The 20,004-nt window shown below is 51.2% G+C and overlaps 5 protein-coding genes across 5 annotated transcripts; 1 reads left to right on the forward strand and 4 right to left on the reverse strand.

Annotated features, from left to right (window-relative positions):
• Positions 1-732: 732 nt before the first annotated feature.
• M431DRAFT_108885 (hypothetical protein) lies at positions 733-1,888 on the reverse strand. Its single transcript, XM_024911691.1, has one exon. It carries the CDS (start codon positions 1,541-1,543, stop codon positions 884-886), a length of 660 nt encoding a protein of 219 aa, XP_024777133.1. The 5' UTR covers positions 1,544-1,888; the 3' UTR covers positions 733-883.
• A 1,203-nt stretch (positions 1,889-3,091) lies between these two features.
• On the reverse strand, positions 3,092-4,982 carry M431DRAFT_79601 (hypothetical protein; the record flags this gene model as incomplete). Its single annotated transcript, XM_024922844.1, has 4 exons — positions 3,092-3,676; positions 3,735-4,261; positions 4,360-4,419; positions 4,490-4,982. The coding sequence occupies 4 exons, from the start codon at positions 4,980-4,982 to the stop codon at positions 3,092-3,094; spliced, it is 1,665 nt and encodes a 554-aa protein (XP_024777134.1).
• A 5,748-nt stretch (positions 4,983-10,730) lies between these two features.
• On the reverse strand, positions 10,731-11,403 carry M431DRAFT_479068 (hypothetical protein; the record flags this gene model as incomplete). Its single annotated transcript, XM_024915739.1, has 2 exons — positions 10,731-11,117; positions 11,341-11,403. The coding sequence occupies 2 exons, from the start codon at positions 11,401-11,403 to the stop codon at positions 10,731-10,733; spliced, it is 450 nt and encodes a 149-aa protein (XP_024777135.1).
• Positions 11,404-12,563: 1,160 nt separating this feature from the next.
• M431DRAFT_2580 (hypothetical protein) lies at positions 12,564-13,415 on the reverse strand (the record flags this gene model as incomplete). Its single annotated transcript, XM_024913842.1, has 2 exons — positions 12,564-13,251; positions 13,309-13,415. 2 exons carry the CDS (start codon positions 13,413-13,415, stop codon positions 12,564-12,566), a joined length of 795 nt encoding a protein of 264 aa, XP_024777136.1.
• A 343-nt stretch (positions 13,416-13,758) lies between these two features.
• Positions 13,759-19,710, forward strand: M431DRAFT_491683 (hypothetical protein; the record flags this gene model as incomplete). The annotated part of the gene is made up of 3 exons (XM_024916925.1): positions 13,759-13,950; positions 14,023-18,153; positions 18,226-19,710. 3 exons carry the CDS (start codon positions 13,759-13,761, stop codon positions 19,708-19,710), a joined length of 5,808 nt encoding a protein of 1,935 aa, XP_024777137.1.
• Between the last annotated feature and the right edge of the window lie 294 nt (positions 19,711-20,004).

Below are 20,004 nucleotides of genomic sequence, written 5' to 3' on the forward strand. Positions count from 1 at the left end.
CGCTTTGAATACAGTCAGATTTTTACTTCATGCCTCAAAGACACAGAACGCAGTCGACATACCCTCAGCCAAAATCTTGGTCGCCTTCTGCTCTGAGATGCCCTTGATCTGCTCCAACACCCTGCGCGGGGTATAAGCCACCGATTCGACCGTGTTAAATCCGCCATCAACAATCAGTTGGATATCACGCTTTGTCAATCCAGCAACTCCCTATGAAATGAAATCATCAGCACCGTCCAAGCTTCGTTATCCAGCACCATCATCATCAGTCATACCTCCAAAGCAGATAGCGGCGTGGGCGCACCAGGTCCAGTCATGCCACCCTCGTCGCCCATCTGGTTCTCCTCATCGTACTCTTCACTCATCTTGTCTGTCAAAAACGAATTGATTGGTCCACGCAAAGAAACAATAGATGAAGTTCACGCTATGCAGAGGATTTTTAAAGGCCCAGCAGCCACAATTAGGCAGAACTGAGGCAAATGAGACGAGGTATGTTGACAACCAAGGCGCGGGTCGACGCGTCGAGTCAGGCTAGCAAAGGGATAATTTGACGCCAGATCACGTGATATCACTCTTGATTTCTAATTGAAGGCTGTGGAGAGAGAGAACAGGCATCCATGACACATTTACATTTCACATTGGTAATGATTCATCTTAATACGAAAAGAGTGTATTATTGCAGTTATTGCTCTATATGCTAGTTACCAAAAGCAAGCCAGTTCCAGAAAAAGTGCAGACGTTGAAAATTGACCGTTGATCCCAAATCCCCCCAACTCCCATTGATGCAATCGAGAAAGGCAGACAGCAAAGCTAATCCCAAGGTAGATTATAGTATTATTCCATTGTTGTGAGATGTTGTGTCTTTTCCGAATTGTGAAATGGTTTACTGGATGAAGATACGGTGTGCCTCGTGCTTCTTCGCCTTGGGGACGGTGATGCTCAGAATACCGTCCTGGAAGCTAGCACTGACAGCGTCGTGCTCAACCAGACCAGGGAAGTGGAAGCTGCGCGAGAACTCGCCAATACTGCGCTCGGTGAGCCAGTACTTGGCCTTGTCGGCGGGCTGTTGGGGAGTCTTGGTCTCAGGCTTCTTCTCTTCTTCGGTGGTCACGACTTCATAGCCCGACTCGCGCTCGCTGGCCTCGTCTTCGTCCTCAACAGTCGCCTGGTGCGAGTTTCTGCGTTCAGACTCGGCCTTCTCAGTGATAGTTTCTGCAGAAGGAGTGTTTTCGACGGAAGCAGTGGGTGATGTGCCGGCAGTGTATGTGCGCTCAGTCTTGCCGCGGACAACCAAGGTCTGGGCGTCGGAGAATTCGATCTGGACGTTCTCCTTGCTTATGCCGGGAAGTTCGCCGTGGAGCTCGTAGGCCTGGGTGGTCTCGCGCACGTCAAACTTGGGCTGCCACTGGGGAACTGGCTGGCGGCGGACATTGCAGCTCTTGCCATTCTGTCGGCTGTAGCTGTCAAAGTCGTCGAGGAGACGGAAGAGAGGCGTGAAAGAGGCCTCGGTGGGGTGGTAGAAAGTGCGAGGGAAGAAAGCCATTGTGATTGTTGAGTGTTGTTTTTTATGTAGTTGTGAAGATGTTGTCAGGTTGGTTGATGTTGTCGTGAGTTGTGTGGATGTGTGTTGCGGGAGTGCTTTGCTTTTGTTGTTGCTTGGGTGTTTGCTGTGTATCTGAGTGGTGTTCTGATGAGGAAGGGAATTTCACTTCTGCTTGACTTCATGGTGTACTTTATAGTTGATTGCATGACTTCAATTGTCTTCAAAATCAGGCAGGCAGATTACGGACGAGATGTTCTAAGAATGCGAGCGAATCTACTAGCATCTACCATATCAGAGAAATGAATGCGCGGTGCGTCATAATGCTGCTTACAAGCTGCACATGTCACTGTCTGGGCTACCTAATCGTGGCGACTGCGAGCTTCTTCCAGCAGGCACTAGAAGATTCCACACAAGTACTAAGTAAGCAGCACATGTGAGGAATTACACTCAGCAACATTTCTCCCCATGGTTTAAAAAAAAAATTTCACATAAAAGTAAAATATATTTGCATCTCCAAAACAATCCATTGTCTGCATCATAAGCCATTAATAGAAACAAGACTATAGAGTTCACACTGGACGTTCTATTCACATCATCCCGTGCCTGAAGCCTCTCCTCATGCGTCATTGTGGCTTTCCAAGGAACCCTTGGAGGGGGGCGAACTGTGGCTCATGCGCCACTGATGAAATCCAGCCACATCAAGCCACCGCCCAATTGACTTCTTCCAGGTTAGGCTCTCAAATTGCCAGGAATTCATGAGGATTCAGAAACACAAATGCCATTGATGAATTGATTAACATGCGTCATCAGTCAGGATAATTCTGTAAAGAAGTTGGAAATATACGGAGAATCATCTAGTGTCTGTTGTCAAGTCATCAGCGGGCCCTAATCGAAACTTGCACGTCCCATCTTTTGTATGCCGTATTATGCTCTTTTGATACGTACCCATGCATAGAGTCGACTTTATACAAGGCAAACAGCCACATTTACTAAAACGAATGACGTCCATCCAAAGCTGACCCATATCCACTACTTGTTCAGCGTCCAAATAAATGTTCACCAAATAGGACATTTTGTAAATCAAAGATCATCCTTCATGGGGAGCTGTATTATTCTCCACTACAGTTGTGGTAATGGACAAGGGCAGTCTTTTTGCCACAGGCACTTAGCTTGACTGCCTGAGCCTTCTCCGTCTACGGTGGCCATGCCAATCACAAGAGCAGAACACAGACAAAGTGATAGTTTAGTAAATGTAAAGACAATTTGAAGATAGAATTATCCATGCATATAGCATTACAAAAATAAGGTTGCCTTGAGAAAAACCACCTATAGATGTTCCTAGCCGCCTGTCCCTTTCCGTTGACCTGATATTCGTAGCATCGTCTCCATCATCGTGTAGTCGTCAATCCAGGAACTTTGGATCTAAAATACAAGGCAAAGACTTCCCTAACATTCCCGGAAAGAACCAGGGCATTAAAGAAGGAGAGCAATAGCAAGAAGCCAGCATACCAGACAACAGAGAAATATGATGCCATGGGTGAGACCAGGCTATGGTGCATATGATCCCATTTGTTGATATCGCGACATCGTGCCACCGAGGGGTCTCGCGGTTCCCGAAGATCCAGCACCTTGGCCAGTATTGAAAAGACCAATAAGCCTTTGGCCGATAGAAGGCTCTATCTCGGTGCCGTCTCGCGCAATCTTGACCTCTCTGTTGGAATTCCAGGGGTTTCGTAACCCACGAATCCTGTGAAAGGGAAGACGAGATGTTGATAGCCACTCGACTCGGAAAGGCTTCCCCCAGGCTTTCTCTTCCTCCTCTTCGTTGACAACACCATCTGTTCCGTTCAAGCCGCCAGCTTCATTATCGAGGGTCTTTTCAGAATCATCTTGATATATCTCCCAAAAGATTGTTCCTCTGCTTGGATCATGAAGGATTCTGCCTTTGGGAACGTATTCGGTCGCGTCCGTGAGGACTTCTTTCGGCAACTCTACATCGTTCGTCGATCGTGGTACGGGTGCAAATTGAACGGTCGAATCAAGGGATGGGCTAAACTCGGAAGCCATTCGTGCATATCCAAAGTACTCGCCAGATTTGTTGGCTGAAAATATTAAATATACGTTGTTGCATTGCTTCAACATGTTAGCCAATGAAAGACAACTCTCCAAGGTGATGACTTAGATCTCTTACCCTGAATGCACCATTCAATGTTTCTTCGTTATGAGATTGTGTTGCCCAAATTCCCGTTCGTACACTAAGCTCAAGGTCATCAACTGTCAAACTTTTCAAAATAAAAAATCTATCATGGTATTTGAGTGCTCCCTCTGATGGGGTAGCTGTTGGCTTATCCGCGTGATCGGTAGTTGGAGTCGAGTTTCCATCTTCGATTTTGACGGCAGATTTACTTCTAGCCGGATGGATCGGTTGAGGAAAGTTGGCTGGGCCTGACGCCGGCCCTGTTGGCGGAGAGTGGCCAGCATTGCCATCGATTTCATTCCTTCGTAGCCTGCTGACAAGACGAACCGACTGGAATCTGGATTCGTGCAGTTTGAGTTGAGCAGTGATGCAAGAGGCCTCATCTTTGAAGTTAGCAAAGGCGCAGTTGCTCTTGGCAATCAAAAAGAGAGATTCGAGTCCTGCTGTCTCCTTCGAAACGTGGCGTACGAGGCTCATTAAGTCGGTTTGGGGTGGAAGATTTCCGATCCAGACGGCATTTCCTGAAACAAGGGCAAGTGTTAACTTTCTACCGTCAAGGAAAAGGAAAGGCAAAAGAAGAAATAGAAAACACAAGGTAAGAACAGGGAGGGGGGTATACCGGTTTGTCGAGGTTTACGCGTCGAGCCTCGAATAGAGTTTTTCTGCTCGTCAGGTTTTACTGGGAATCTTAGCTTTGTGCTTATTGGCCCAAAAGAGAAGGAGAGGGAGAGGGAAGTGGTGAGAGATACCCTGAGTCAGTTTCTCAGTTGGAAAGGATGGAGGCGGGCTGTCTAGAGGCTGGTTATGGATTAAGGTTCCTGTTGATGCTTGTTGGCCAACTTCTGCTCGATGCTGCTGGCGGCCTGGAGCGACAACATGCTGTACACTGGGGAACTGAATAGGATACGAGGCGGCCTGATGGTAATAATATTGGGTGATCGGTTGCCCCATGGCTAATGGCGTTGAGTAATATGCCACGTTTTGTCTCTGTAGCATCGCCGAGCCAACATGGTTGACAGGTAGATGGCCACCGCCATAGTACGGTGAGATGTGTTGAGCTGGTTGTACGTAGTAGCCCTGGTGCACCATGGGCATCTGCGAAGGTCCGGTATACTGAGGGATCGGTGGCATGTGCTGAGCCATGGGCGGTGACAGCCCGGCAGTGTATCTTGGTTGAACCCCTCGCTGGTATTGACCATGGTGATAGTTGTCCTGAGGCAGGGCACTCGCCAAGGGTGTCATGTTGTATGGGCTATGGCGGTTAGGGAATGTCGACGCGGGTGCCGATGTATACTGTAAGTTTGCCGGGTTGTTGGGCAGACCTGGGAGGCCGTCGGGCCCAGAAGTCACCCTCTCGTGGTCTGGATTTTGAGGCATTACAAGCCCCTTGGCAGTCGCTTCCGGCAGGACGGGCTCGACCTTGCCCGTCCCAGAGTCGGGAGGGACTGAGACGTCGCCCATCGAAAATTTGAATCTGAGCAGGAATCTAGGCTCTTTGATGTTGCTAGGTACTTGGTCCGCTGGGTCAAATGTTTTGCTTTTTGTGTAGCCGATTACAAGGGGTCTTGGGAAGAGTGTCGTGTGGCGGAGAGGTGGGCTGAATAATCGTTGTCCAGTTCAAATCATCTAGTCAAATCGCAACTGCTGATAAGGTCCGAGTTTTCCATATGCAAGGAGCTGTGTCTTTGCATAGTCCGGAATGATTAAGCCCAACGTTCGCCACAAATGTGTTGTTTGTGAGGTATCGCGCCTACTGAAGAGGAGACCGCCTGTGCCACTATTCTGAATCTCAAGGCTGTGGCAACGAAGACTCCTTCTCCAGTGATAGAGTGCAAGTATTAGGCGTTGATACTCTCTAGCTTGTGACCGTTCAGGTGACGTGAACCAATGCTAATTGGCCTCAGGGGTGCAGGAAGACACGATTTGCCTCCGGGGCGGAGCGACAAGGAAGGGTCAGCCCGGTCTGGGGAAAGCAGTGACTCGGATAATGCACCCAATGGCACTGTAATAAGAGAAATGTGCCTGTAGCAGGGGTGATAATACCCTATGGGGGCCTTTTGGCGAGACAATGCACGAGTTGAACAGGGACAGCCACAAAGCCGGCAGCTCCTCCTGGGAGAATCCACCTCCGCAACAGAGAAATATGGTGACGACTGACAGCAGCTCAACGCCACTGAAGTGAAGAGCAATATAGAACCAAGATGTCGGCTCTTTCTAGAAGAAAGACCAGGTTTGATGGCCTAGACAATCGATGACGGGCGATTGATTCGAGACCCAAGGCAAACCAACGGCCACCAACCACATCAGATCGTGCCAGAGAACCGGGTCAAATTCACGTCCCAGGTACGAAAAGTACGTACAGACAATCTTTTGGCGGCGGCTCAGGTGCCCAGGTAGGTCGTGGCTTTAAATTGAAAAAAAAATAAAAGGGACAGCGGAGCTAATTGTTCGTTTCACACCCTTTTGCTGTCCACACCTGCTGAACATTGCACGACAAGTCAGTGCTAAAATTGCAACACCCTGTCGGTGAGCAGCGGCTGAGTTATGGGATTCACCACTCACCAGTCAAGGCAGCGATTGAGCAGTAGGTGAACGATGGGTCCGGCGGCAAAGGAGGCGAGGGCGTCTAGAGCTGCAGCCTTGCAAGTCACCCCAAGGAGTGGGCGTGGATATTTGTCGAGCTCAATGAAGATCAAAGTTTTAAAAGATCTAGGCCAATCTCTGTACAGCTAAATATACAGGGCCGGCGGCGACGATCCGGTTATGCCTGGGCTGGGGGGCGACGAATCGAGGAAGATGACAGGGCGAATTCAGGCTCGAGAAGCTACGGTTGCCGATTTGTTTCTGCCGGGGCCAGGGCTATGTGAGGTACTTGGAGGAAGTCTCTCGAGGTATTCGTAAATGCTAATTGCAAAACACTGTGCCTGATCCAAAGAAACTTTCTTGATTGTTTCCAATCTCGAAGCCTGAAAGGCTGCCTTTGTGGCTGAAGATACGGCCGCAATGGAGCGACTTCGCGGTATCACAGGCTCCGGGGCACAGTGTGGCTAGATTGAATGTACAAGCAGAACACGAAGCACGGACGGGATGCTGTAGAGAATTCAGACGTACCAAGTACCAACTTGGACAACCCTACCTAGGTGCTTGATGTCTGGACCAAATCGAATTGTGGAAGCGGAGATTTGCGTAGCCCCTGGTCATACTAAACATAGAGCCAAGACTACCAGAGCTGCCAACATTACCGGTGCAAATCTTCGCGGCTTCGTCAGCAGGGACGAGGAGCAACCCAAGTGGCTTATCTGCATGAATTCTTGTTATGGATATGGAGAGTCAACCAAGGTGGCGTTTGGTTGGGCCTGACAAGCGACCATCTGCATGTGCTAATAACTGGATATGTAGCTTTGCTATCCAGTCATAATGAACAATTGCCCTGTCCACAAAAGCAGGGCAAGACCTCGAAGACGGCATAACCTGTACGGCATTAGCAGCCGTCAGGAGACGCCCATCCCAGCCACGATGGGAGAAAGGGCGCTTGGGGGCGTGTGGACAAGGATGGAGCTAGGCCATGGAGAATGGAGCCCGCAAGAAACCCAGCAGGGGAGCAAGACAAGCAAGGTCGCCACTGGATATCCAGAAGCAGAACGTCTGTACATACTCCATACAGGCACAAGCTTGGACGCAGAGCTCGGTGTCAGTCAGCTGCTAACTCGAGCCCTGGAACTAACATCTGAAAATGTGGCGGGTGTGTGGACAGCCATTGCGAAATCAGACGCCTCAGTCACACGAGGTTAAAACAAACCGGGAACCGGGAACCACATGTGGCTTTTCCTTGTTCGCCACCACGGAGCTATGTCACGATCCGTGGCTAGCCATAGTAGATGGGCGAGACGAAAAGCATCACTCCGCCGTCAGTGGAAGTGATTTCTGCTTCATCACACTGGCCGCTAGCCTCAATCCAACATTTCAATCCACATCGTGTGTAATGCCACCAGTTTGACGTCGTAAGCACCTTCACACCACCCAGAAACCATGGCTACGTGTTTCAACTATTTTCGGGGCTTTCGGTTGCCAACAATTCATTGTATAGGCAGACAGATTCAAAAGCCGGGGGAGCAGTTCCCAGGCAGCTGACTTGCAGCCAAACGGCTTCACCGAGTGGTTCCCGGTCGGTCTAAAAAAGGCAAACCAACTTGATAGATCAAATTCTTGGTTGAATCTGAATGCCATGGCCTCGCAAGCCTCGGTTTCCCCCCCAGCAAATGGCGCGCCACTTGTTCCATGGCAATTAGCCATCAAAGCCACTGAACTCCGGTGCGCTTATGGATACATGTATGAAACGAGAGCCCCGTTGGCATCCACAGATGGAAGAAGTTTGCCCAAATAGCGTGATTGTGGCTCTGATCGGCAAGGCCTATCCCTCGTGGACGGGCTGTGGCTGACGTGCGGAATAGCTTCAAAATGGCAAACTCGTTTTCTTCGTCCTTGTCCCTCTTTCTTATCCCATCATGGATCACGAGCCATGGATATGCATGCGCAAGACAGGGCTAGCGATGCAGCCCACTTCCAACTTCCCCAGCAAGCCCAGCCCTCTGAACTCCGTGCCAACTCGCTGCCTCGTAAAGCCAACGGCTCCCGCATCCGCTAGAGCTTCAGAGGGCGCCCAGAGTCCGAATCAGCATGATCGGCATTCAATGACTGCTGTCAGAAGTCGAAGCCTGCAGACAGCTAGCCGTGGCAAGTTGCTGGTTCGAGGTCCATGGAATCTGTCGATCACTTTCCATCTCTGCGTCTCCCGGCCCACCCACCACGTCCTTTAGTAGCCAAGCCTCCTTAACGCAAGGGTGCAAAGCCCATCCCGCGACCTAAAAATTCCTTAATCGACCGCCTTGCTGGTCACACACGCCACGGCATTGGTCCCAGCCTCAATTGACGATGGGGGATGGGGAAATACCGGCTTCTCGATGCAGTAAACATCGAATTTCACGCAGTTCCCCATACACCGACCATTGACTCCGTCTCCCCCCTCCGTCTCTTGCGCCGCGGGCCGCTGCTGGACTCGTCTAGGAGAGGATTCCAGTTCGTCCCGTCTGCTCCAGCTGATTTGTACTCGTGTATTTACAGCCAAGCAAGCCATGCCCATGTATACTCCGTAGCATGCTCGACATTGGCCATCGGCAACCCCTCCGAGGCCACAAGAAGGGCTTGCTTCCCTTGAGGCGCTTCCCCGCGAACACCGCCACCCTGGCTTGGACCCTTGGACTTGGACCCTGGCAATGAAGTCAGAGGCACAAAAGTGGACAGAGCCAAAAAGCAGGTTCTCGCCAAACCTTGACCCCCTCGTTTAATTCTGCCCACGGCCGGCCGAGTAGCGCAGCCCAAGCCCGTACCTATCCATCTCCGTACTGGTACAAGCCATATCCACACCCAACGTCCAACATCCAGGAACGTGCTGCTGTATGTGCTTTAGCAGTACCTTCTTGGTCATTGGTCAGGACGCTACTCCGGAACTGGCATCACGCTTCGTACCTTGACGAACCTCGGCGGACAGGTTGCTCCGGAATACTCGAAGCCACGCCGGCATTCGGGCATTGTGGGCAAGCTGCACGGATGGATTCCATTAGGCGTGCTCCGTAATTCCCATGGGCGCGCGCACAACCAGAACTAGGTACTACTAGGTAGTAGATAGAACTACAGTAGTGCTGTGCTGTATGCAGTAAAGACAAAGTCAAAATCATTGAAGCCCATCTTCTTCCCAGGCCAGGGCTGCATGTCTCAACGGCCAGTCGGTTTTTGTGTGCATTAGCGGCTGCGCATGACTGCGTTGCTGCATCTGAGTACGAAATTTGCAGGGCTGCCAACCGCTATCGCGACGCTTATCCAGCTGTCTGCTGCAAGGGCGCCGATCTTGCCTGGCTTGGGAATGACTGCTTCGCGCACTCTATTCAAGATGACGACATGCTCCTGGGCAAACCTGCTTGCTTTGCTGTACTTCAAGTCAAATGCTACGGAGAAATGTCTGTCAAAATACCAACTCCCCGCATCGTATGACGTAGGCAGCTCGTTTGTTGTTTCCAGTCGTTGCTTCGTCTTCTCTCCAGCTCTCCTGCGGCTTCAATTGCGTCTGCGTCGAGGTCAAAGACCAACATCAGGGCCCGGATGGAGCTGAAGCGGCTCCGTCTCCGTCATGTCACGCCACCAATTGCAAGATCCATGGCCGATGGAGAGGATCGTGTCTAATCCTCCGCATCGCCGGGGGTCTTGAAACATGCCTCGGGCCTCAATGGGCCGTGTTCGAGTACGCCAAGATGCTCAATGGCCCTCGTCGCGAGCTGAGCTAATGCTGAGTTCCAGATGCCCTTCATAACTCCTTCATAGAGACCTCGCCTTGATCAAGAAATTCCAACGTTTAGATCGACAGCTCGTCGCTCGCGCTCGGCATTGATACTCTCAACATTCGACCTCGGCCCACGCTCAGCTGGCAATGTACCCCAGTTGCCCTGGTGGCAAAGTGTTCGCAGCTCTAGTCCATCCGGCTCCGATCAACATTCAAAAACGCGCGGCCCAAGAGAAGAGATGCGATTCGCAGCGTGTAGGCGTGAACGGTGGATCGTGGTGATGTTCGTGTGCGGATGAGGATATGAGCATCTCAGGAACGACGTCTAAGGATTCAGGCCCAGGTCCAGACCCAGGCCCAGGCTCGGAGGCGCTGTGAGGAGAGCTTCGGGGCGCTATTACCCGTCTTTCACGCCACGATGGCTGCATGGCCAGCTCGACTCCTCGCTACGGTCACACTATATGCGCCCAGTAAATGATAATGTCGGCAAAATCTCTTCATCCCTACTTTCCGACTGTTCATCCCTACTCCATGCGCCTAGTGCCAAATCATCCATCGATGGATGACTTCTATTGGACCACCACCTGCTGCGCCTTACGACTGCGATGCTGGGATAACGGGTGCACAAGCTGCAAATCCATGGATATACGTGCATATCAGGTTGAATAACCGCCGCGGCCTTGGCCTCCCGAGCCCTCCCTGTGCTCGGCGTCCAAAAATTGCGCCAGAGGGGGCTCAATGGCATCTTGCGGAATCAAGAGGGGATTCCCCGCCATTTGATCTGGCCCTTCTGCTGGCCTTAGGGAGATGGGGAATGGGATCGGCCGCTGTACGCGCAGATTTTGGCCAGCCATCAACAAGCCGCCCGCCAGAGCTGCCCAGAGAGCTCTCACCACGTGGTTGAGGTCGACGTTTGCTGCTTGCCACGTATTCGTTGTAGGGCTGGATCCTTGCTCTTTGCCGTTAGGTCCAATGCAAAAGGCCAGGCAGCGAGATGCGTCTTTGATGCGGATTGTCCATGGCCTTGTTTCTACAGCGAGACGCTTTCAGCTCGTCAGGGCTGTCAGTCACAGCCGTGGGTTCATCCGGGTTGGCTTATCTGATTACTTGTAGTGATCTGATACGGCGTAGCGTCGGGCAATAGAAATGGATCGAACGATCAGATGGGTCATGTATTTTGCTGTAAGGGTTTAGCAAAGGTTGCTTCCACTGCCGTCTACACAGCTTCTGAAGCCAAGTACAGTGCATAGATAAGGCAAAACACACTCGTATACCCCCTGTAGAAAATCTTGTACGGCCTGGAGGGGAAGTGTTTCCTCTCAACGCCATGCTGTAAACTGTTACTCGAGGCTGTGCTTCGCTCTCCCCTATTAATAGTGTCTACAGTACAAAGCAAGATTATGCAGCCACACCAATAGCATTACAACCCCACAGCATTGACGTCCCAACAAGGAGAATGCTGCTTTTACTGTAGTATTCCGTATACTAGCTTGGATTTCGCAGTTTTCGCAGTTTTGCCTATCAATCAGCCTTACCCGAGATTCTTCTGACTCAGTAGAATTATGATTCCTATTTCATACCTGTCATACAGGATACTAACGGCTTCAAGGGATTCGAAACAACATGTGCTTTTGCCACCCTAAGAAAAGGCAAAGCCAATAACAACAAGTATACAGGCTATCACAAATACTGGACAGGAACAAGGTCCAATCTTACCCTGTCAAATAGATAACCCCGAATTCCGAATTCCACGCCACTTCTACTGTGAATAACCTCAAGTAATTGAACTACACCAAAAGTTGAAAGCCGAAAATACCCAGCTATGGAGGGGTATAGAGACAACATCTCGGTCTTATTCTTGCCATCACGTGAAAGTCAACGGTCTTAGACATCTCCGTCTGTCCGAACCGGTCTTTCGACCTTGCCCTCGTAAAAAAAAGAAAGAAAAAAATGTGACATATTTGTTGAGGCCGCCGAAATCAGCTCAGCTGCAGCACATCTTCTCCGGGATTGGCTCTCTTGCCAAGGCCGGCCACCCAACCACAGCATTTCCTATACGGAACAACTGCTGTAGATGGCCGCCCTGTCTCCGCCTCTCGCTGATCGGGCTTTCAGTGGAGCTGCGAGGCAAGCACTCACGGCCACTAAGAGCTCACAATGAAGGCAAGAAAAAAATGATGGATGTGGAGCCGGAAGGGTTGCAAGTCGACAAGCCCGTTGCTGCAAACTATTTCCTCTTACACCGCCTTTGATTCTACGGCACAGCAATACAAGGCTAAGGTAGATCTAGATGTGTGGGTGGTGTCATCGTGGTTGTGTGGCTACGAGTACATACACACGAGCATCCTGGAGCGGAGCTTGATAAGGGAATCGTGGTCACGCGGGGAAAGAGTCCAGGGGTGCGTCCAAATTGTCGCTTCTTTGGCGTTCGTTTTGAACGGCTATTATACATCGTTACGCATTCCAGAAAGAGCAAACCCAATTCATATCTAGTCCTTCTTCAGAGGCAGGAATACCTCCTCAATTCCCTCTTTTGTGATGATCAGCATCTGCAGAGTATCGCCGACCTCAATGTGACGCTCCACAGCACCGTCAAAGGCGTCCTTGACGAGAGTCTCAACCTGTGGCCGTGTCAAGGGGTGACGCTCCCTTTCCTTCAGAGCATGGCCCTCGCCACTTCCGGGGATGTACTGGTTCTTGAAGTTGACCTGGTTGTCCAGGAACGGCATGATCAAGCTGCCCGCAGCACCTCCAGCTCGGCATTGCTCTCTCTCGTAGCTTCCAACCGGGTCGTAGGAGTAGACCGCACCCTTGCCCTCCTCATCGAGGCCACCAAGCATGGCATGTGTGTAGTATGGGAAGAATCGCTTCTGGTAGAGAATAGTCGATAGGCGCTTGGCACAGGCGTTGAGCGTCATTGGCTTGCCATGTCGGTAGCGGTAAATCTTGCAGACAGTGTCCAGGCGATCACGCAGAGCCTCACCATCGGCGGCGAATCCACAGACGGACAGGACGATGGTAGCGTCTTCTTGGGTAGCAGTAGTGCCGCCAATCTTGAAGACCTTGGGGGCCATTCGGGAGTTGATGCTGTAGCCGCTGGTGTGACGGGTATCGCCAGCCATGATGGTAAAATCGGCACCGGAGATGGCAAGCGTAGAGCCACCATTGTCGGAGTAGCTGAGGGTATTGTTAATGCACTGCAAACAAGCAAACAAGGGAGCCGGGGTAGCTTACGGATTGAAGCGGTGCTGTCGAGGCTCTCCATGAGCCGTCTTGGGTGCATCTGAGAAGGAATAGTTGGGCCCGTTCATGAGCGGGTTCTGGCTGAACATGGCGGCCATCGTTGCGGATGTTTGGTGATGTTTTTCGGCAGCTTCGTCGACGAGGGAGGTGGTTGATAGCTTCAAACGATGCCTTGACGTTGCTTGTGATGCTATATCGCAACAGATGCGCGTCAAGTGGGAGCCTTGCTAGGCCAAGACTGGGGGGTAGCTCGGATGACTAAGCCGCCAGATTACCTACAATCAGTGACCACCCCCTTACAAGGCGGCAGAAGGATCATCATTTCGCGTTGGTTGACAATCTCGACTTAAGAGTCGCAGAAAACCATCTGCTTAGCTCTATAGGAGCTTTGCTACCAACTAATTGTGCTTTAAGAAAACTGTACCCTTTGCGATTGCGACCATGACGCGCGACACTCGCGCGCGAGCGCTGGAGAAGATAGCTTCGCTCTCGGCGACGGGCCCCGCGACTTCATTTGAGAAATCAGACCTCGACCGACTGTGCAAGGCGTGCCATTCAGGAGCAAGAGGAGGCGAACATGGTCAGGCCGGGCATAACTCAAAGCCGAATGGCTCTCTGGGAAAAATCCCCATGGTCAGCAAACTCACCTCTATTGGCTTACATGTGAAACTGCCAAAAAGCTAACTACTTAACCTTTTTTCTTAGTCAATTCGCGAGTTTGAAGTCCTCCTCGCCTTATGCAAGACCGCGCCGAACATCCAATCCAGCCAAAGCGCCCAGAAGCTCTCTTATCGATTGATCCCTTACATACTCGACATTCATACACAAGTTTTCGTGTCATCGCCCTTCTTTCGCAAGATCGAGCCATCCCCGACGGAGTCGTTGGCCTTCCACGTTACGGCTGCCCTGTTGTCGCTTGGAAACAACTACCACGAACTTCACGACGAAATCTCCAATGGCATCTGGCACTTCGCCAACGATTGTAATAAGGTGGCTGAAAATGTCGTGTCGCCACACGTCGGCGATCCTGAGAACCCCCATCTGGACGACGCGATCCGGACCGCGACCATTGCGCTGGCTCTCGTTGGTTTCCTTGATGCCATGTCTGCCCAGGCAGATTTCTGGAGAGTAGACGGCCGATTATTCCTCGTACAAAAGATTCGTCAGCTTCTCTCAGAACCGTTCTTGGTTGCAGTTGAGACTGCCATCTCTACCATCCGTAACTCCCTCAACCAAGATCGAGACGTGAAGGAGTGGAAGAGACATCTGCGTCACTATGCCGCCTCGGGAAGACCCCTTGGAGCAATGCTGCTGCAACGCAGTTTTATGTGGCTGGTACTGGCGAGCAGCTCCTTGATGGTTGCGGATGGAACACGCCTTCGCACTACACACATCTTGGACATCCTCATGTCGAAAGACGGCAATCTGAACTCTGGTGATATAGTGATCGATACCCCCTCTATCGAGACATATACTGGTCTTGCGATAGAGCAGATGCATTACATTGAGGCTGGTGCGGACTTTGTACGACTCGGAGCGCACTCTCAGCAACAGCTTGCCTTTGCAGTCAAATCCGCTGCCATGATCACATATCTGAACTGTGCTCTGCTTAATGAAGAGATTGCGGATGCGGACATCCTCACCACATGGCTCCAGGAGGCATTGGAAGACCCAATGCAGATGACTGACGAAACTTTGGCATCTACTGTTCTACAGTGTCTGGCTCTAAGCTGCCGTATAGCGCCCTCGTTTTCTTTGACCGTCAGCCGCGTGCTTCCACGGTTCCTTGTCCAGACTGTGCCTCAGGGCAACACCGTTGGAGTAGCATCAAAGAGTTTAGCATATGTTCTGAGACTACTCTCCAAAGACGCAGTCATCAGCACTCTCTATACCTTGGGCAATGTGCTGAGCCCGGGCTCCGATGGAACTATTACTGGCTTGCAAGCAAATGGCACCGCTGGCGAGGCAAACCTGGCACCTGTTTATGTTAACAGGCACTCTACGGGAAGCGCCATTTCTCTTCAGATGAGTGGCGAGGAAGAGACGGCCATTATTTACGGCAATGTTGTTCAGGCGATATGCGGCATTGCGGCAGCATGTGACGATGAAAAGATTACGGCTCTTGCACAGTCCATGCTTCTGCAGAAGTTGGACAAGGTCAACGTCAGCGTTGATACCCAGGTTATAGCTGGTGCAGCTACATTGGCACTTAGTGGAGGCCAATTGGAGTTCCGCTCGCTCCTCAAATTGTACTCGAGGATATGCCACATCGGCGTGGTAGAGAAGAAGGATTTCCTCTTGGGTTCGGTGAGGAGAGCTCGTGCCCATATCTCTGCTCGTTTGCGTCGGGATTCCCCCTTGTTTGACATCTATTGGGAACATTTGCTTGATAGCATTATTTCCCTAGGCGATGCTCACGCGTCTGGCCAAACCAAAGACTCGGACGTGCAGCTAGCGGCTCAAGAGATTGGAGAACTCCTTCACCCCCTTGCCGTGTTCATGGCCAGCAATGATCTTGCCTCGGAACCGCTGACGAGTGACGAATCCAATGCTCTCCTTAGAGATGCATGGTTCAACATTGTTGTACATGGCTTTATGACAACCACCGAGCATGGCAAAAAGCACATCGATGAGCTTCGCATGATTGCCGTGCACTCTCCCGCCTTAGTAGCGAGCCAGCGTAGCGAGCAGGTTGAGAGTGACATTGAGCTTAATACTGTGCTGAGACGAGGACATAGTAACGAACGAGAGGCAATGCAGAAGAAGCTTCTTAGCGAGCTCGTACCATCAAAGGCAGCTGACATTAAGAGCCTTAGCTACCGAAAGGTCATCTTCCTTCAAGCCGCTTACCTGGTTGAGAGTCTCCGAGCGGACGCAGGCGATTGCACCAAGGCATTGACCTACTTTTTGGAGCCTGCCATGCGAAAGGGTGATGTGAGCAGCACTATGGAGGGCATTGCTGCGGCTGTCGTGGACAAGTATCTGAGAAAGACGCTCGCCGGCATTGACCCCAGCTTCTCCTCTCAATACGCCGCTACACAGCTTGTTTCCATCTTCTGTAACTGCTGCCACCGCATCGAGCGTGTCCAGCAGGCTGCATTTGCTTGCGCAGACCGTATCATCAGGGATGTCCCTTCGGCCTTGTGCCACAGAACGTCTCTCTTCGCTTTACTAGAACTCCTTTCCCTCTTGTGGACAAGTTGTCTTGAGGCCGAGACTGATATCTACACACCACGATCGATATTTACTTCCAAGCTTGGTGACGTGACACTCGAGCTATCCGACGACTATGATTTCCGTCGCTGGACCCTGGATATCCTGAACCGCAAGGCCAAGGCGTGGGTCACTGCGGCTATCAATCTGGCGCCATTGGATGTGAAGGGCCTTCTCCAGACATACTTGTCGGAATTCGAAGACGATGGTGCATACGGTCATGTTTCCCTGGGCCGATCTTTCGCCCTGGAGGTTGGCTCCATCATTCCTTCAACGGATAGCAGGCTACAATCTCTCGACCGTGTCGGAGACACTGCTCTCAACACAGCATCTGATTTAATCGCTCAGTATACTACTCGTCAAGAATACCGCTATGGCGAAACACTTCCAGATCGCGGGTCTGAACTGATAACATTTATGAATCTGAACCGACGGTCGTCGTTTGTTCAGTCTACGGTGATAGAGAGTGCTAATGCGGCCACCGCTTTGGCTCATATCGAGGCACGGATTTTGAGCAAAAAGTCCACTTCTTTGAATGAGGTTCGCGAAATTCTCAGACGAGCAGCCGCCCTCTTGTGCCGCGGTGGAAAAGATGAATCAGCTGTTGCTCGCTACTTAGTGAACATTCCCTTTGCCCTGTTCACAAAGCAGTCGATCAAGCTGGGCGTCTCGCTATGGCTTGGTGTAATGAACGAAAACCCACAGCTGGAGCCCAAACTTCTCAATTCTATTGCCCAGCAGTGGGAGTTGAGCATTTCTCGCAAGGTCGGCTTGTTCCATCCTGCTCTGAACCACCCTGACCCTTTCTTCCTCAAGGAAGAGTTCGCGCCAAGCGAGCTGGAAATGCTGGCAAAGCGACGCCAATTGGTACATGACATTTTGTCACCTCACGCCCGCCTGCTGCAGTTTTTCAGCAGCCACTTCAATGCCACCAGACTTGGCTGCCCTGATATCCAGAGAATCTTTATTCGCATGCTTGACCTGACTCTGGACGCCGTCAAGGACTGCGCGTCTCACCCACTGGCGAGAGAATTGCGTCTACAGATTGTCCTCTTTGGCCTACATGTTTTGCGATGGAGCACCATCATTAACGCTACAGCCCAATTTCGCCTCAAGGGCAAGATTCTGTCAGCAGGCCTCTCCTGGTTCAGGAATTCTCCCAGATGGTCCTTTGGTAGCAATCTTGTACAACTAAAGACAGAGTTCCGCCTTATCTCGGACGTCCTCGCCGCCATGAAAGTCGTTGCGCCCATTGGTGCGAATACGAGCGGCGTTAATTCGCTGCGTTCCAATGAACAGCTTCTGCAACTGCTGTTGGAAAACGAGCAATCGCGCTTGGCAGTATGGACAAGCCCTGTGACCCAGCATCACGCTCACCTGACGCTCCATCACAACCCTTCGAAAGCAGCGACGGAGGCTGCTCTTCTGCCACTGATTCCTACGGCCTGGTTCCAAGATCCCGCTATCGCCATTGAGCTAGCAACGAGGTTTCACTACCCTCGCTTGGCTCGCGAGATTAGATCACTGGTTCTTGCGATGCCAGAAAAGGCCATATCTGAACCTGAAGCCATTCCTCTCATGCTCGGTGGACATCTACCTGAAGATGTCACCTCACAACTCAAGGTAATTCCTCCTTACCCCTGACTCGTCAGCCTGTATATTAAACAACCAAAATATGCTAACGCGAATTTCTAGTATCTCTTGTTCTGGGAGCCGATCAATCCTCTCACCGCTGTGACTCTCTTCCTGCCGGCATATAGAGACCACCCTTTGCTCATCCAGTACGCTATGCGAGCTCTGGAGAGCCATTCAGTGGATATCACCTTTTTTTACGTGCCCCAGATTGTGCAAACCCTGCGTTATGACACACTCGGATACATGGAACGATATATCCTTGAGACTGCCCAGTTTTCCCAACATTTCGCTCACCAGATTATCTGGAATATGAAAGCCAACGCATACAAAGATAACGACGGGGAAATTCCCGATGCCATCAAACCAACTCTTGACTCCATCATGACCAAGATGGTTGACAGCTTCTCCCCTGAAGACAGGGACTTTTACCACCGAGAGTTTGCCTTCTTTGATGAAGTCACCAGCATTTCAGGTAAACTGAAGCCATACATTAAACGGCCAAAGCCGGAGAAGAAGCAGAAGATTGAGGAAGAGCTTCGAAAGATCAAGGTGGACGTTGGCGTCTATCTCCCCATCGACGCAGACGGCATCGTCATTGGCATCGATCGCAAGTCTGGAAAGCCTCTGCAGAGTCACGCCAAAGCTCCTTACATGGCAACTTTCCGCATCAAAAAGCACAAGGGCGGGCTCGAGCAAGAGAACCAGCTGTTGGAGGGAAGTGGAGGGGGAGAAGGTAAGGAGCACGAGGACAATACAGTCGAGATCTGGCAGTCTTGTATCTTCAAGGTCGGAGACGATTGCAGACAGGACGTGCTGGCGCTGCAGATGATTTCTGCCTTCCGAGGCATCTTCCACAACGTCGGCCTTGAGGTTTTCGTGTTCCCGAACCACGTCACCGCGACGGCCCCAGGCTGCGGTGTCATTGAGGTATTGCCCAACTCAATCTCGCGAGACATGCTTGGTCGTGAGGCCGTCAACGGACTCTACGACTACTTTGTTTCCAAGTACGGCAACGAAGACTCCCTCCGCTTCCAACAAGCCCGCGCCAACTTTGTCAAGTCCATGGCCGCCTACTCCGTCATTTCCTTCCTGCTCCAGTTCAAGGATCGCCACAACGGCAACATCATGATCGACGACGCCGGACACATCCTGCACATCGACTTTGGCTTCTGCTTCGACATCGCCCCCGGCGGCATCAAATTCGAGCGCGCGCCCTTCAAGCTCACGAGCGAGATGATGGCCGTCATGGGAGGCTCGTCGGACCACCAGAGCTTCAAGGCCTTTGAGCAGCTCTGCATCAAGGCCTTCCTCGCCAGCCGCCAGTACTGCGAGAAGCTCAGCCAGATTGTGCAGCTCATGATGGACAGCGGCCTGCCGTGCTTCAAGCCCGAGAGTGTGCAGAACTTTAGGGACCGCTTCGTCATGGACAAGACGGAGCGGGAGGCGGCAGATTTCATGAAGGACCTTATTAAGAAGAGTTACTCGAGTTACAGCACTAGTATTTACGACCAGTTCCAGCTGCTTACCAACGGTATTCCCTACTGAGCGGGCTAAATCTAGCTATTCTATGGGTCTCTTTTTTTCCTTCGTTTTTGTCACTTTACATTCTTAATTCCCTTTAGGGAATCCCGTTTAGAAGATACGTTGATAATACTTAATAAAAGAGAAAAGGGAGAGAGGGTATAGAAGAGAGGAAAGGTAGATTACGGCAAGGTTTGGCGAGTCAATATCCAAATACCAATATACTAGATAGTAGTTTTCAATTCACACTAAGCGCGCGAAAATAATAGCAATTGTTTTCTATCTTTGTCATCCTAGAACCCAAAATAGTCTTCTACA

Source organism: Trichoderma harzianum (genome assembly GCF_003025095.1).
Source record: "Trichoderma harzianum CBS 226.95 unplaced genomic scaffold M431scaffold_3, whole genome shotgun sequence".
Classification (NCBI taxonomy): domain Eukaryota; kingdom Fungi; phylum Ascomycota; class Sordariomycetes; order Hypocreales; family Hypocreaceae; genus Trichoderma; species Trichoderma harzianum.